At 42.9% G+C, this 16,957-nt stretch overlaps 1 protein-coding gene across 2 annotated transcripts in view; it reads right to left on the reverse strand.

The window, feature by feature from the left end:
* The window catches only part of MEGF11 (multiple EGF like domains 11), a gene marked incomplete at its 3' end in the record, with an annotated part of 188,187 nt that overhangs the window by 72,783 nt on the left and 98,447 nt on the right, over positions 1-16,957 (reverse strand). For both annotated transcript variants that reach the window (XM_082291017.1, XM_082291018.1), the window contains exons 5-6: positions 11,737-11,873; positions 6,410-6,622 (exon numbers count right to left, since the gene is read on the reverse strand). In XM_082291017.1, coding sequence (XP_082147143.1) covers positions 6,410-6,622; positions 11,737-11,873 — 350 coding nt within the window. The remainder of the gene's footprint in view (positions 1-6,409; positions 6,623-11,736; positions 11,874-16,957) is intronic.

The raw sequence follows: 16,957 nt of genomic DNA on the forward strand, positions 1-16,957 counted from the left end.
CCTGCATGAAACAGTTAATCTTTATTTGGCATTTTTCCTCCTTGAGGTTTCCTTAGGGCACCACCTTCCCACAGCAGGAGGCTGGGGCTGGGGCTGGGAGTGGAGGGGAAGGCTGAAGATGTGTTAACTCCTGGTTTGAAGGGATGGAGGTTTCTGGGGGATGCTGTCTGAGGCCAGCTGGGAGTGTGAGGCTGCACCTGAGAGCTCAAGATGCTCTGGGGCCTCTGCACCACAGCACTGCACAGTAATGGCACTGTTCAGTCCTCAGTGAGAGAGATGAGAAATAATATTGCCAGAAATCTAGTGGTCTTTACTCTCAGAACAAGAAGAATAGACTTCTGCAAGGTGGGATCTCTCTCTGGGCCTGTCTCCTGGTTTTTTTGCATCACAGGAACAATTCTTTTCCTTTATGATTATTTATTGCTACAGTTTAAGATTGTAGACATGACTGAATAGGTTTCTTTACACCTATAAAATTAATATTGTATATGTTAATTTTCAAGGTAACCTCATAAAACGTAATTTCCAAGTACGTTTCAGGCAATTACTGGTAGGAGAGGTTGGTCATATTAGTGTTGCAAATAAAAAGGATCAAATTTTCTAAGTGTCAAATGTTTCATCATAAATAGTGTTTTACTGACTAATTAAAACAATTCATCAGCTTAACAAACTACCATCCATGAAATTCTTCTGACAAAGCAGTCCCTGAAATTATGGTTTTTCACAAAGCCCCTCTTAACATTTAGATGAAAATAATAAAAGCTCGGGTTTCCCCCCTGTGTCTATTAATCATTACCTAACAGCAGCAGAAAGCTCAACATTAAAGAGGGATTTTGAACTGAATTTTGTGTTTCTCTGTTTCCACTACTACTACAGGTATCATGTGCTTCCATGAGAACTGCATCTGTTAGCTAAATTAAATCTTTCAAAGGTAATGTATGACCAGGGCAATTTGAATCAGTCTATGACAATTCAGCAGAACATACTACACTCACTAAGAATTTTTACTCCAAGGTTGGCTCCTTCATCAGCAGGGACAGCTTTTTTTACGTGGGATACAAGCTATGGATTAAGGACTAAAACTCATCCTGACACGCACTAAAACAAGAATCAAAACCAAACAGGCTTTCCTTTCTCCTCCCTGAAGACAGGGAACTTGGACCCAAAACAAGGGCCAGAAGAAGTCTGAGAGCATATTCTGCCCCAATAAAGCCTTGTCCATGCTTCATGGGACTGTGAGCCAGGAAAATCTGATGCAGATGTTTGTGTCCCTCCATCCGTATAATCTTCCCATTGAAGAAAGGATAATTTTGTTATCAGCCTGAGCAGATCAGGGTTTTGTTTTTCTCCTAACTCAAAAGCACTTGTTTGACAATCAAGGTGCCTGATGCAGCATTAACTTGAGGAGGGTTGAGATTTAGATGGTTTCCCAAACTGCAGAAGGCAGCTGTTCTCTTCCAATCCTGCCAGGGAATCTTGGCCACCTAACTGATTCTTCTGCCTTCATTTTTCCCATTTCTAAAGTGATGCCTTTCTTTCTTTGGAAACCCTTTCAAGATCTGCAGCTGATATCACTAAACAGTACAAAGTTTTTATATTAATTCTTTTTTCTCTCTGGTTTGTATGAACTATTCCAGTAATTAAAGTGAGCAGAGTTACATGCAAAATATATTGCAGCTCATGATGCAGAAATAGTGCATGTGTGGATATATGTGTGTGTTAGGAAGGTTTCTCTTCTGCTGGCATTTTGTATGACTACATTCTGGTCAAATTACATAGTTAGATATATAACAGAGCCTGGAAATTCATCTATCACCCATCCAAACATCCATGCACCCAGACTGCCCAGTGAGTTACATGATATTCGGACTGATATTGAAAAGTTTGAGGTAGAATAAAGCTTGAATAGCAAATACAGCTAGAAATTTGTATAAATACCTGTATAATTCCTCCCCTCCTGTTCTGAACGCACCTTCCTGTTCTGTATGTCCATGTAAGATTTTGCCAGCAGGGGTCACAGTGCATGTGAAGCACTTCTCCAGCCCCCAATAAACTGAAATTAATGAGCACAAACAATTCCTCTGCAGAAGGATCACTGAAAGGATGGAAGAGAGAAGGGAGGGTTCCAAATGGAACCCAAAGGCAAACCCACCACCATCTGTTTTCCAACCCTTGCTGGGAGCAGCAAGGGAACCTTTCACTCTCCAAAGACTTTGGCAGTGTTATGCTTTGCAGTTTGCATTGAATCTTAACGACTTTTATTTCTTCAACTCTCCTGCATCACAGGAAGAAGCAGGGTAGAAACCAGGAGTGAACGCAGGCAGCCAAGTGTTCCTGTGGCTCCAGGCCAAGCAGAGGTGGAACAGAGCTGTCCACAGCACATAACAACGCTGAAAAGGAAAGGGTTCCAGGGCTCCTGCTGCACTTTGAAAGCTACTGTACAATCCCTGGCTTTTGAGCCACATTAACAGCAATAAAAGGTTAATTTTTAAAAATTTTATTAGCTGAACTGAAAAGCATAAAGGCATTTTTGACCTTTAAATTTTTTAAGCATCTAATTATGAGGAAATCTGAGGAAACCAGGTAAATTTCTCAAGGCAAATTTGAAAAAGAAATGTTTTAGACAGCACATCCTGTGCCAAATTCTGAATTTGTTCTCCACACATCTTTCAGTCAAAGCAACACCTTCTCATTGAATTTCCTGACTTTCTGTTTGTACAGCAGCACCAGTCATCTCATTTTCATTAACAACAGCCTAATCCTTATTAGGATTAGGTTAAAACATCCTGTTTTATGGTGTCCACACTACATTCAGTCTCCTTTGCTGAAATGCCTCTTGCTTTAAAGCAGTGGCCACAGTGAGACTGCAGGGCCACTGCTTCAGTTCAGCACGTCTTCAAAGCCGGCCTTGTCCAGCACATTACTGAGTCAGATCAAGGCAGAACTTCCTGAAAGCTCCATGGGGTTTGGTCCTCCCCAACTTGCCGGTGTTGAGGCAGTAACTGGAGCCTCTGGAGATCTGTCCATTCCATTTGACTTTGTCCCAGTGTCTTCCTGCCCTTCTCACGTCTCTGACCTAGGAAAGACATTACCAAGGGCATATGGCTCCCCAGGCTGCCTTCCCCCCATTGCTCAGGAAGGGTGGGTGGCCAGGACTATTCCAGCTGTTCATTTCCCTCCCTGCCTGACAGAAAAAACAAGCCAGCATTATTCCTTTCCAGCCACTGTAGGCTGTCTCAACATGGGCTTTTTGCAGAAGGGAGATTTTTACAGGTGTACCCTTTCCTGTGGAAGGACAGTCCAAGTCACCACCACATTCTAAATCACCTAATTGTGGGGTTGTTCAAAGTCCTGTACAAAGTGCCTTTCAGTGTGCTTTGATGCAGAAATTATTGGATGGTGTCCTTCAGTCATTACCATGCTGGAGGTTAGACTAGATGATCACACCAATCTCTTCAGACATTAAAATAGATAGATCTATGGAAATGGAAAAGCTGATTGTGTGTTTCCTGCTGTTCCTCCTCAGCTACTCCTCAAAGCCCTCAGAACTTTCTGTTCCAGTCAACTCTCCAATAACCAGATCAAATGAGACAAAACCCGGGACAGGTTCCCTTCTACAAGTGTTTATATAATTATCCTACAACTTGGGGACCACAAGAGCTTAAACTGCTCCTGGGGAAAATAGATGGCTGTGGGTAAATGAGTCACTTTGGAAGAGGCCTGTTTCAGCAAGGACAAACACTCAGGGAGGAATGGGAAGAGGTGGGTGGGAAGAGAAGTGCACTGTATGGGACTGCTTAAACAATCACCACAAAGATTTGTTCAGAATACAGAGTGCCTTTGGAAAAGGTCATTTTCCATCAGCTCTGATGCTCCTTGGCTCAGCAATTGACAGCACTCTGCAGAGCTGGTGGAAAAGTGGAGAGCTGAAATCCCATGGATGAATGAAAGAACATTTACCCATCTACAGCTTGCTGATATCTCTTTGTTCCATAACAGCAGCGATAAGATGTAGGAAAAAGGGAGATTTTATCAATAGAAAGACCAGACTCATTTATTAAGGAACCAGAGATACCATCTCAGCAGAGGATGCTGCAAGGGAAGCTGACGGAGCAGTGTTGAGAGAGAAGGAATAAAATGTTCCCATCAGACAGCAACCAGGCACAGGCAGGGTGTGTGGGAATGACCACACGCCCAGAAAAGAGCTGGGAGAGGATTCAATCCTCCCCCTTTCTGAGCTCTCTCAAACCTCTCTGAGACCTCTTCTTTCCTCACAGCTGGATGATACAAGCCTGTCTTTTCAGAAAAGATCCTCCGGCAAACTCTCAGAGCACCTCACAGGTAGTTCTGAGTAACACAGGGTGAATTCTTGCACCCTCAAACCCACAGTCTTACTCCACCTAAAAGACTCTTAATGAATTGAGCATGGAGCTGAGAAACAGCAGCCAAGCTCAGCCTTGTCTGTGGCCTGCAGTCCCTCCACTCAATTTCCACCTTTCTGGAATACGGGCACACAAAAAACAGGTTTCTGCAGGCTCAGGAGGGGTGAAGACACACGTGTCAGCTGCTGAGCACGAGCATATTCTCACCCTCCTGTACACCTGAAGAGTTTACACTGAGGAGCAATTCAGTGGAATTGGCTGGAGCCACACTCGCTGGCAGGAGTGACACATAGGAATTTATCCCTCAGCTCACTCTGCAGTAATTCCTGAGGCATCCCCCATCCTCAGTACAACACAGCACTAATCTTTCGTGTAAAATGTGCTGCTCATGCCTCAGGGATGGTATTTTTTGCAATGATTTCATGATACAAAACATAATCAGAAGCGATGGGAGCCTCTTGTACAGAGCTCCCTGGAAGCCTCAAACTGTTTGGATGCTGGCTGTCAAACCCAGTTGTGCTGGAGCTCTCTTGCTGCACAGGAGTTGTATCACCACAATTACAAGTTTTTAAATAATCCATTGTGAGCTCTCACTTTCAGTTAAGCAAAGCCTCACAACTCAGAGCTGAATTTACAAGGAAAATCACCTGTTTATTTCCAAGACTGAGACAAATAGGGTCTATCTCAAGTGCACAGACAGATTTGCCTGAAGTGTTTGTGTGTGTCTGTGTGTGCACACAAATGAGGTGCTATTTCTTGCATACATAATTGAGTGTGTTTATATTTTAGCAGCAGCAACATGGCAAGGTGGGTTTGTCATCATCAGCAGGACAGTCAGGTCCCCACCCGTCTGGTTGGAAATTGAAGAATGTCTGTATCAAGGGCATGTTTGCTTGGGCATCAATTATCTCCACCTCCCCCTGAAGACTACATAACCCTAAATTGGCTCTGCCTGCTGAACAGAAATGGGCAGAAAAAGGAGGGAATCCAGTGGAAGCTGAGTGGCTCAGCATCGTGCAGGTGAGGAATTGTAGCCCCAGAACATCAGACAGCTCAGGCCAGGGGGTTTGGCTGTGCAGGCTTCCTTTAATGCAAGACAGGGAGTGAGGATTCTCCAAACAGCAATTCCAGCAGTCAGTAAACAAGGCAAGGAGTTACTAAAGGTAACAAAGAGGGTAATAGAGAAGAATCTTAAATTCTTCCTTCTTTTCAAGGTTTGGAAAACTTACTCAAACCTGCAACAGGAAAGTAAATTCAAAGTGCTCAAGTCTGTTTGTGACTCTGTATCATAGTAAAGAGAACCTCAAGAATCAGATCTTAAAGCAAAAAAGGGAATAAAACATCAAACCCTGACCTTTTAAGCGAGGCTCATTCCACTGTAGGTATAATTCCCTGATATTTATTTTCCTGAATATTTCCCACATACGCATAGAGAACGAAGAGCAAAAATAATCTCACGTGAGGAGTCTGTTTTGACAATGTCGACCATGTTATAGTTCCACAGCCTGGCTCAGGGATATTGATTTCAGTCTATTTATACATCTGCCTCAAGTGTTTCCAACAAGGTAATTTGCCATGAGACATCAGCTGAAGCAAATTAGGTTTCATGTTGAAAGTCCCCTTGCTGTCTATAGATCTAATAAGAAAACCCATGTCATAAAAAGAGGCAAAGTCATGGACTTCCGTAAACATGTATCTATTTTTTAAACTTCAGTGGGTTATTATCCACACATATGGGCATCATCTGGTGGTTCTTAGGCCTAGAAGACTTACAGGATAAAGCTTTATGTCAGGCTGTTTCAGGTGTAACCGGAGTTAACAGATATGTGCTTAGTATCTGGCTGCATTGAGGCTTATGGTTCCAAACCTGAGGTCATTTAAATCAAAGTTTTGCAATCCAGAGAAACACGCTGTGATTGTACTTAAAAACTACAGAGAAAAGGACAGCAGCTGTAGTTAAACTGATTTTTTTCCCAATGCTTTAATTTGACCAGTCCCTGCACTAGAATATTACATGATGTACCTACCTGAGGGTGTTGGTAATATTGCAAGGGCATCTCTTGTTGCATTTGAGGCCATAAAACCCTTCTGGACACATTCTTTCCTGGCAGTGAATGCCTTTGAATCCAGGGTCACATATGCAGGCTCCGTTGACGTGGTAGCACTTGGCCCCGTTCTGGCAGTCGCAGGTCTGTGTGCACTGGAAGCCATAGGTGCCGATGGGACACTCCTCCTGACACCTGCCATGGGATGGGGGAAATAGGATCCAGTCACAGGCACAATCTCATCAGGACATGGCTTTTACACAGGAACCTTTTTGTTAATGAATTAAATACAAAATCATTGCTCATTTATTTAAGTAACGTACTGTGAACTGATGGTATCACCGGAGTGATGGGATATCCTGGGCTTGCAAATTGCTGCTAAGAGAAACTGCATTCATCCATGCCCAATTATATCCTGCTAAATTTGCATTAGTTAATATTACCTTCATTTAAAAGCGTGTTCTTCTTTCCTGGACCTTGACAATTGCGTTCATCAATCGTAAGACTCTGATAGGCAATAAAATATTTTACTATAGAACTCCTCACCTGTTTGACTTCTCTTTATCACAGAAGGACTGTGTACCTCCCTTGAAAGCACATGGCCCTTTCAGCGATGAGGAGGGTTAAAAGGGAAAGTGTATTTAGGAATATTGAGCAAAATGTTCTCCAGCAATGTTTTAGTGCTGTCATTGCACCAGTTTTATATCAACAAGGAGAAAAGAAACCCCTTTGTGTTTTTGTGTTTTGTGTATGTTCTGAGTAACTAAAAGCTTAAATTTGCTTTTCTTCTCCTACTCCAGGGTAGCTCAGTAGTATAAAATCTCAAAAAAAATCACTTTCATGCTCCTTAGTGGAAAATCTTCTTAAAAATTGCCAGCATTTTTAATATTTGATGCACATAAAATTGGAACCTGCAAACACTTCATATGGGTTGTTTTAAATTGCACCTTCCATGCACTGTTAAAAATATCTCCCTACTTGGGTACATTCTGAGATCTGCCAAAAAGTCTGCTTTCTTGTCCTACACAAGCAATTTAAGAGACTATTTTCTACTTGGAAAAGCTCACCTAAGGTCCTGAAGAAAGCAACTGATTCTGTGCTTGACACAATTCAGTGGTTTCAAAATTCTGCAATGAGATAGTACCACAGTTTACATGATCCACCGTGAAATACAGATAGGCCTTTTCCATTAATAAAAACAGAAAAAGAAGCCCAGAAAAGCCCAATTCCCTTATCACATGGATGCCAGACATTGGAAATTGCCTATCAGCATTAATTTAAGCCTGAGCATTGATTAAAGTGTATACTGTAAACTCAGTGGATGGAGGCAATTGTTAAATGTCTTTCTGCAGGTCATTTCACAGCTGGCAGGTGAGAGTTAATATAATGATCAGTAATAAAAGATTAATGTGTGATGCAAGCCAGGCAAAACTGCAATGAACACAGGCAGTATATAAGAAGGGTATTACTTTTGCAGCTTGAGATTATCATGTTTTACTAAAAATAAATGAACACAGCAAAGGGCCTGGCTGGTGATTTAATTCCAGCAGGCACCAACACAGTCGCTGGTTGCAAATCCGAGTTGAGGAGTTCATATAAGACCCAAAGTGAGAGTAGTTTGGGACAAAGAGGGAAAGAGTCTGGAGAAGCACCAGGGAGAGAGAGCCCTGCTGCTCTCAAGGGGCTCAGCTGCAAATGAAAGAGCCAGCAAAGAATGGGAGCAGTAGGGCTGGAACACTTACAGCAAATGAAATGCAAGGAGGAACAGTGAAGCTCCTCATGTCTCCACTGCTGCACAGACCCTGGAGTGAGCAGGAGAGCTCTGTGCTCCACGGGATGAATTCTTAGTCAACAGTGCACTGTATCATTCTATATTTATAGAAGATGAAGCATTACCTAGCAGGGAGAAAAGCATCTGGAAATGAAATATTGACGACCTAATCCATTTACATAATTAGCCTTTTTCTACTAACAATTTAACCAACTTATTTATTTGGAGATCAAGCAGCTACCGCTAATGAATTTTATACAAAGAATACTAATAATGACTCCTCTGGAACACGAGAATAATCACAGCAGGAATTAGCTTTCTACTTAAACATCTTTCCTTTGCAACATATCAATCTAATGTGTCCATAGCACCATTAACAACCAGATACATTGTTCAATTAAATTACAAAATGAGCTGCTAAGCCCTAGTTATGTTTCTTGTTTAATTTACATTGCTTTCTGCCTATCTGGGGAGATTCGTATTATAATATCCACTGAACTTTAATATGTACTATAATTATTTGGGTTGGGATAGGGTAATATGGCTGTCACCTGTAGAATTAATGGAAGCAATTTCACAAAATATTAAACAGAAGACAGCCTGCTTAACAGATGAACTTAGTACATGCACCTACACTTTTTCCCACAATTTCCTTTTCTTAAGGTATAATGCTGCAAAGTTTTTTAGGCTGTTCTCTTTGTTTTGAAACAGTGATCATATTTATGTAGCACAGACAAATATGAAAAGCCACCCAAAATGCACTAACCTGGAGATAAGAGATACAGGTACGAACACAACAACAGGAGAATAAATCTGCCCATATAGTTCTAATAAATGTGAGATTTATTCTGTTATGATTCAATCTTTAGATTTAAGGGCAATATGGAAAACAAAGCTAAACCAGCATGTTCACTTTTCCCGTAAGCCACTGAATTCTGAAACACTCCATTCTCAGCTTCTAACTGTGCCTCTGCTATTATTCCTTTCCAGTTTGTAAAACACACATTTCCATGACAGATCCAGTCATTTCAGTGAGCACAAAGCATCCTGCAGTTATTAACAGTGCTGCCAATTTCCCAGAGATTTAGCGCAGTGCCACTCTTGGAAAACAGGTAAGGAACAAAAGTGTGGCAATTACACTCACACAGACCTTTATGACCATTTCATCTCCACAGATATTTATCTAACTCTATGTTATTATCTTCTGCACATGATGATGAACTGTAGCATTATATAGTACTTATTGACAATTTTAAGATGATAGTAGGTAAAGTGTATTCATTTCTTTATTGCTGTTATTCACAGTATCTGTCATTATTAAGAAGACTTTTTTCAATGCCTTGTAAAATGTTAAAGCAAACAGTGTTTTGTTGTGTAGCAGATTCTCCTGCTCTCCTTTTTGCTGTGACACTGCAACAGCTGCAGGAGATGCAGAGGGTAAAACAGACTCTGAGCTAAACTGGAGCTGCCTGGTCTGTCCCACTGCCCCTGTGGTGTGAACACAAAACCAAGGAAAGCCATTCAGACTCTTTGAAGACCTCGTCCCTCACTGAAATCAATGGGCCCCCAGCCAGGTAAGGGAAGGTGTGTGCTCAGAACAAACCAGTACAGCCACTACAAACCTGTGCTGCCCAGGCCAAGTGAGTGGCAGAACTGCAGCTGGATACAACAGGCCTAAGGTTTCCCTTCCCTTATGGAAGGGGCATTAAAGGCTGATAGACGAACATGTTTTAATCTTCCAGGAACTCGTTGGAAAGGTGGGAATTTCTAGGCTAATTCAGTTTTACCCTTCAGCAGCAGAGCTTTCCTAACTGCCCATTTACCTTTTTAATCCTATTGCCATTCATCCTTTCACACACTTGCATTTCTGCTCTCCTGCCTCTCCTCTCAGTGTCTTTTACTTCCCTGCTCCAGGATGGGGAAGGTGAGTAATTCCCAAGGGTTTTGCTTGGATGCAGGTCCAGAACGTGACCTTCCCTCTCTTCTTTTCCACTTCTCCCAACTAATTCTGCCTTATTTTTTTATTGTCTCCCTTCCCAAGTTACATCTCTCTTTGGAGTCCAAATCTCTCTCATTTTTCTCCAAGTACAGATCTCATGAGTCCGTACTCCCTTTGCTCAAGGACAATCCCTGTGAGCTCCTGCTATGTCTTCCCGGAGATGCCTTCTCCAGCCCCTCTCCAAAGGCAATCAGCAGTAAAATCCTCTTCCCATCTCCTTTCCTCATCCCCAACAGGGATGCAGGCTGCTGGCTGGGAGCTCCCAACAGCTCCAACATTTGATTAGATTGATTCATCTACAGCCAGGAATCTATCAGGATGTGCAACAACCAAATGAGGAGAGCAAGAGAGGCTCTGTCAGCCTTCCCCAGCATGGCCAGCACTGGAAACAGCTTGAGATTCACGTGTGGTCACGAGTATAAAGGTCCAGGCTGCACAGTTGCCTCCTTTAGTGAAAAAGCCTCCACAAGGAGACAAAGAGAAACAGGAATTATATGGTATCACATATGTGGAAGCACTGTCTCCAGATGGAGAATGGGGAGGAGAGGCACACTGATGTTTTTCCTCCAAATTACTTGGAAATAATTAGTATTTCCTCCATGTTCAACCTCATGCAAATCCTGACATAAACTCCAGAGCTCCCTCCAATTATAACTGTCCATAAAATGGAAACAGGGAAGCTCCACATTTAACGGGAAGGAGCAGCCTTCTGACCCTCCCCCAGGCTGATGGTTGGATGTTTGTGCTACAGCGACCTGCTGATTATACAGTAAAGGCAGAAATGAGAAATTCCAATGAGCTTTGTTGCATAAAAATATAACTGTAGCATATGTCAGTATAGACCTAATAAAAAAGGGAACATAGAGGAGAAAGTGCTTTAGCATCTCTGCAAACTCTGGTGCCACAGCCCCAGCGAAAAGTCACTCCCAAGAGCTGCTTTAACTGCGCTTCCCAACCTTTGTTAGCCAGGATTAGCTGGAGGCTAAGCCAGCACGTGTTGCAATCCCTCATTGACTTTGCTGTGTAGTCATTTTGCTGAATCCATGACACCTTGGTAAAACAATATTATCATCTGCTCTGATCGATTCATGGGTGAAGGCTCTCGTTTATAAATTTTGAGGATTTATCACCTTTTGCTGGTGGCTGAGATGGATCAGTGCTACAGCAGTACAGAGGAATGAAGGAGACATTAAACTGCTGCATTGCTTACTCTTGAGGATATTAATTTGTATAAAGATAGTTCATTTACATATCTTGTAAACATGTAATGCTCTCTATTAAATTTATCACTGTAAATATCTAAATTAAATTTAATCCATTAAATTTTAAAAGTTATATTAAAACCCCCTGTAAATGGAGAGCATTGCCAATAAAAAGTAATAACATTGCCACATTTATATTGCTTGAAGTGCTTCAGAAGGATGAACCTAATTGGAGCAATAGAAACATAACACCATTTTTCAGGAAAGAAGTCCTAGAAGGGATATAAATATTGACAGTCCATGGTTAAAATAAAAGGCTTTGGGGGTTGATTTTTACCTGTCTCCTATATAGCCAGCTGTACAGAGGCATTTTCCTGTCACAGGGTCACAGTGTCCTCCGTTGTGGCATGGACAGTCCTGGCTGCAGTTAATTCCAAAGGTTCCAGGAGGACATGGCTGTGCACACACCAGCCCCTGGTAAGGTTGCATAAAGAGCAATATTTCAGTCAACATTCATAATGCAATAAATTTCTCTATGCAGCTTGGAATTTTATTGTCCCTCTTGCTAAAACTAGATGTAAGTGTAGCAGCAATATTTTATCTGCATAAGATGTGCTAAAGACAGTCTGAAAACTCCACTACCACAGTAAATGCCTGCCTGGCCTGACTCCAGAAGAGATTTTTCTCACCACTGCACACTCATGGATAATTCTCTTCCTTGGATCTCCCCCACACACTGCAGCTGGGCTGGCAGGATATTCACTGCCCCTTGAACAGCCACACGAAGATGTGGGAGAAGTTAAAGGCAACCAGAGAAGTCTACAAAGCTGCTTGTGTGCTCCTGGGGTTTTTGTGAAATGGAGAGTCTGACAAGTTGTTGGACACACCCTGCGCAGAGAAGGTTTGGGAAGGAAGGGATTGTTGAAAAGGTTACACTGGGAGGGTGTAGCTGTGCTGGTTTTGACGGTCTGTGATGATCTCTCCTGTTCAGCCAGTCTCATTCATCCAACCACAGTTGCTGGAGAAGTCCTCTACTGCCCTTCACATCCTTCACTTACTCCCTCTGCCCTCTCCACCCCCACATCCATCTTTCAAAGCAGCACAGAATGGATCTGCCATACCTTTGGGTAAGCCATGGAGGGGCAGGATGGGAATGAGGATTAGGATAGCTGCAGAAAGCCCCCGGAGATGGCAGAGAAACAACATGACTGCCCATATCAGCACTACAGCAGCCTTCTGGCCAGAAGAGGGAATTATGCAGTGGAAGATCTGCCTAATCCCTACACAGTGACAGGATGCATCATCCAGCATCCTCCCAGCTTCTTATCCCCAACCTTGGAGCCACATCTCAGTCCCTGACCTGCCTCAACTTCACATCTTGGTGGTGACCTCCCTTCCCTATTTTATGCTCCCAGCCCTCTGCTTTCCTGCCTCTTTATTCCAGTCTATTCTGAATCCTTGTTACAGCCTCTCTTTAGTCCTCTCCTTCATCCAGACCCAAATCCTCATCTCTGAGATGTTTCCTCCTTCCCGTCCCTGCTTAATCAGCCTTGGGAGTGAAGCAAAGCCAGACAGTCCCTGCTGTGCACCCTGGCACTGCTCACAAGGCAAAGCAGCTCCCAGGCAATCCCTGCTCCAGCTGTTCAGCCCCAAGGCAGGGAACGCTCACCCTCATGTGGGGTCGTGTCTTTGGAGAATTTACCTGTCAAACTCAGGTGGTTTCCCCCCAGGTATCCCACAATGTCCCCACCAAGTATCAAGGCCTTACAAGGATTTCCCCAGAACTTCTTAGAAGTTGTATGAATGTTTTTCTCCCTGTGAGCACATACAAAGCCTGAGGCTGGCATCCAGCTGAGGAACTTCAGCCAAAACAAGTCTGACAGTGCTGGGATCTGAAGTTGTGGTCCTATAATGGAAAATGTTTGGCATCTGCAGCAAATGGTGCTGCTGCCAGTGCCATCACAGTGCCCAGTGTGAAACAGAAACAGTGCCTGGCCACAGGATTATTTGGGTTTAATTTCTCTTGTTTCCCTAACCAAGCCCAGGGGGCTCTGAGTTTTGAACAAAGCACGTATCAGACACAACTTATTCAAAATATAAACCAGGAATATAATAGCTGCTTTCACTCCTCCGGGCTTGGGAAGTTTAGCTGTATCAACAACCAAAGTGAAGAGGCTGCTCTTCAATGTCACCATAAAACAGATACTTTGAGCCTTTCCCAACCAGGGCTATGTGGCTCCTTGGCTGTAAAACAGACAGGTTGGCCTCAGTTCAAGAACTTTCAGATTACAGTGTTAAAAACTGGTGTCTCTGGGCTTGAGTAATACACAACACTATATATCTGAAAACCTAAGTGTCCATTTATCTTGATAATAAATACTTTTTCCCTTCATGCCTCAAAAGGAACAGGATTTCTATCAACAAATGATGAGAAAGCAATACTCTGGGATGCATCCCCCTGGAGCCAAGAGAATCTTTAGCTGTACTTTTTGCATTAATATGTACTAAGGGAATTCAAAACATCCCTCTCTAGAGGATCAAATGTCAGACCAACATTTCCTGCTGCTTATACATCTAATCAGCAAAGTTCACCCCATCAGCACCTTTTTAAAGGCCCTGATCTCATCAGCTTCTGCTTTTGACATTGTTTGCTGTATTTTGTAGGACAGAAAAGATTTTTTTTCTGCTCCATTTTCTCAGACACCCCCATGTTTAAAATCCACAACAGAAAGAAAAATAGACAAAAATACAAATGATGCTTCACAAAGCCCAGAATCAATAAAAGAGAAGTGATGAGCAGAATGTGTTCTATTACCATGGCACCATGATGCCTTGGGAAGGGGGTCTGGGGCCAAACAGGGGGCGTTGCCAGTGACAAATGTTCTATCATGTCAGGAAATATTGCTGCTTTCCTAAGCACAGAGATCTAGTCCTTGAAAACGGCTTCTGAGAAGTGTTGTAAATGCTAAACTAACTTCTCTCCCCACTTCCTGAGAGTGTTTGGAGAATTTAATACTGCAAATGAGAACGATGTATGGAATTAAACATGTAAATTGTTAATGAGGCCCTAAAGCAGCCACCCACTAAACTCCACAGCCACAAAGACACAAAAGTTGAAAAAGCCCAACATTGTGGGATGCTGGAAGCCACGTTCTGTTGACTGTTCAACAATAGAGGCTGTTGGCCACCACTCTCCTGGTGAAGAACCCACGGGGCAGTAAAATCCCACAGGACTCTGTCAATAGAACTTGTGCTGCTGGGAGATTCTGCACTGGTGGGAGGAAAGAAATTACAAGTCATGAAAGAACCAGGCTCTGAAGATGGTAGATCCAACGAAAAACCTCAGAACCCCAGAACGTCCTCCTTTTAAAGTCACTGCCTCCCCTTCCCTATCCCACCAAACCCCGAAGGGACCTGAGCTCCTGTTAATAAGCCAGCCTAGGAAAGGATAAAAGTTGCAGCTCATCCAGCAGCAATAAAGTCCAAGTGGATTTGCACTTGTACAAATCTAGGGAGAATTCTCTCCTTCCAAAATGATGGTATATTCAATATATACGTGCAGTCTCAAGCCTCAAAATCAGCAAGTAAAATTCCTGGTGTCACAGAAACCTGTGGTGTGAAATAAAATGAATGCTGTCTAGCAATCCCATCTCGCCTGCTTGTTTACAGCCCCCTCATGTCTCACTTCCCAAACCATTCCAACCACCAAGAGTTAAAAATATAGCATGAAAACATACCTTTTATCCCTCTCTGTACATTGAATTACCAGCTTTTCATTAAAACCCTGGAGAGACCCTTTATACTTAAAATCTCAACATTTACAAGCTGAGCACTTTTACTTATAATTTTCATTTCTTTCTGCAGAATACTTGATCTCTCTCTTCAGAATTTTCAGTTATGCTTGTTTCAAACATCAATTGTTAACTCTAGGGTTCCTCTGGGGACAGAGCAGCCAACAACACACTTTTCAGAAAAGTCTCTCTGGGCTCCTAAAAATGTGTAAAAGGAACTCCAGGCTGTAAGGAATTGGGTAGGACTGGGCCAGAATACAACCACAGCTGCTGTGCAGCCCCAGTGCTGTGGTTCTTCTTAGGGTCTGTGCTGCATTCTAAATGACATCCAAAACTTGCTGTTCTATTCTGATACCCTTATTTGTTTAGTGATGTTTTAACTTTGAAAAGAAAACTCCTGATAAAATACAAGTAAGGAAGAATACAGCAAAACAACTCAGATCCTGAGAAATCTTGGCATGCAAGAGGAGAGATGAAAAAAGTAATATTTTCATGTGAATCACTTTATTGATCACTTCTTAGGAGGTAGTGCCAGAATGGACTGATAGGCCCTCAAAAATATGTGAATTGCTTTCCTAACGCTTTAGCTCCAGCACTCAAAGAAAGAACCTTTTCTTTGCCTCCACTGATTGCCAGGTGAGGGCAAGGTGCCATATTCATACTTCTGACAAGTTTTGCCTTTGTCATTTGAAATGGAATAGCCTCATCACCACCTTTGCCATGACTGGTGGTGTTAGAGATTCCTGTCCTCCAGTTAGAGAGAGATTTTCCACCAAAACTTATGGACAGCAATATTCTCCCATTTTGCCGCTATACAGCAACATCTCATGGTTGGTACTTTTGAACTCAAAGCATTTGATGTACAAATGCAAAGGAACATAAACAGTGTTCTCAGCTTTTATATGTTTGAACAGGTAGAGGGTCCCTATCAGCAGTCACAGCTGTGTGATGATCTGCAGGGTCTTCCATGTAAAAATAAAAAATCAGAGTACTTGTATGCTTTAAAATCCAGCAACTTTGCCAAGAGACTAATTGTCAGACACAGGAAAAATGCCAGGAAGTTTAGTACAGCTAAATGGGATGAAAGCCTGTGAGACTTGGCACACCCCAAGAGAGTTCATTATTACATTATTGGTAAAGTTGAGGACTTTTAAAATGCTTGGCCTTGCTTTCTTGACACAAAGGATTAAAGGTTAGGGCAGTTATCTCTTTGCAGTGCAAGCCCTGACATAAGCAAATCTCTGGCGATCAATGGCAGTGGTGCCTGAGCAAGGACATGACACTGAACTGGCCTCTGTGTCCTGGGCTCATCCTGCTTTGCTGCCTGCCTGACCCACTGGATTCCCCCTGGCTTCTCCCTCTCCCCTGGAGGGGAACATGACACTTTGTGCCTTTGACAATGTCAAGCTGGGCTTTGAGCTCTCTGTCCTGTGTGAGGGCAATGTCTAAGGCTGCAGGGAATATTCCAAGTAACTAGAACTCACAGACAACTCTTTTGTCTCTTGGCATGCTGCTCTTTTTCAACTCTGTGACGGCAGAATCACAGAACCACCGAGGCTGGAAAAGCCCTCCAAGATGATCATGTCCAAACATTCTCCCTGCACTGCCAAGCCCACCACTAACCCGTGTCCCCAAGTGCCACATCCACATGTTTTTTGAACGCTTCCAGGCATGGTGGCAAGTCCCAGACTGGTGGCCTGTCTGTGTAGGTGCTGTGCACACCCAACAAAGGCAGTCCCAAATTGGGAATTGTTAGAGCCTGGCAGA

Source organism: Coloeus monedula (genome assembly GCF_965178545.1).
Source record: "Coloeus monedula genome assembly, chromosome: 14".
In the NCBI taxonomy this organism is placed as follows: domain Eukaryota; kingdom Metazoa; phylum Chordata; class Aves; order Passeriformes; family Corvidae; genus Coloeus; species Coloeus monedula.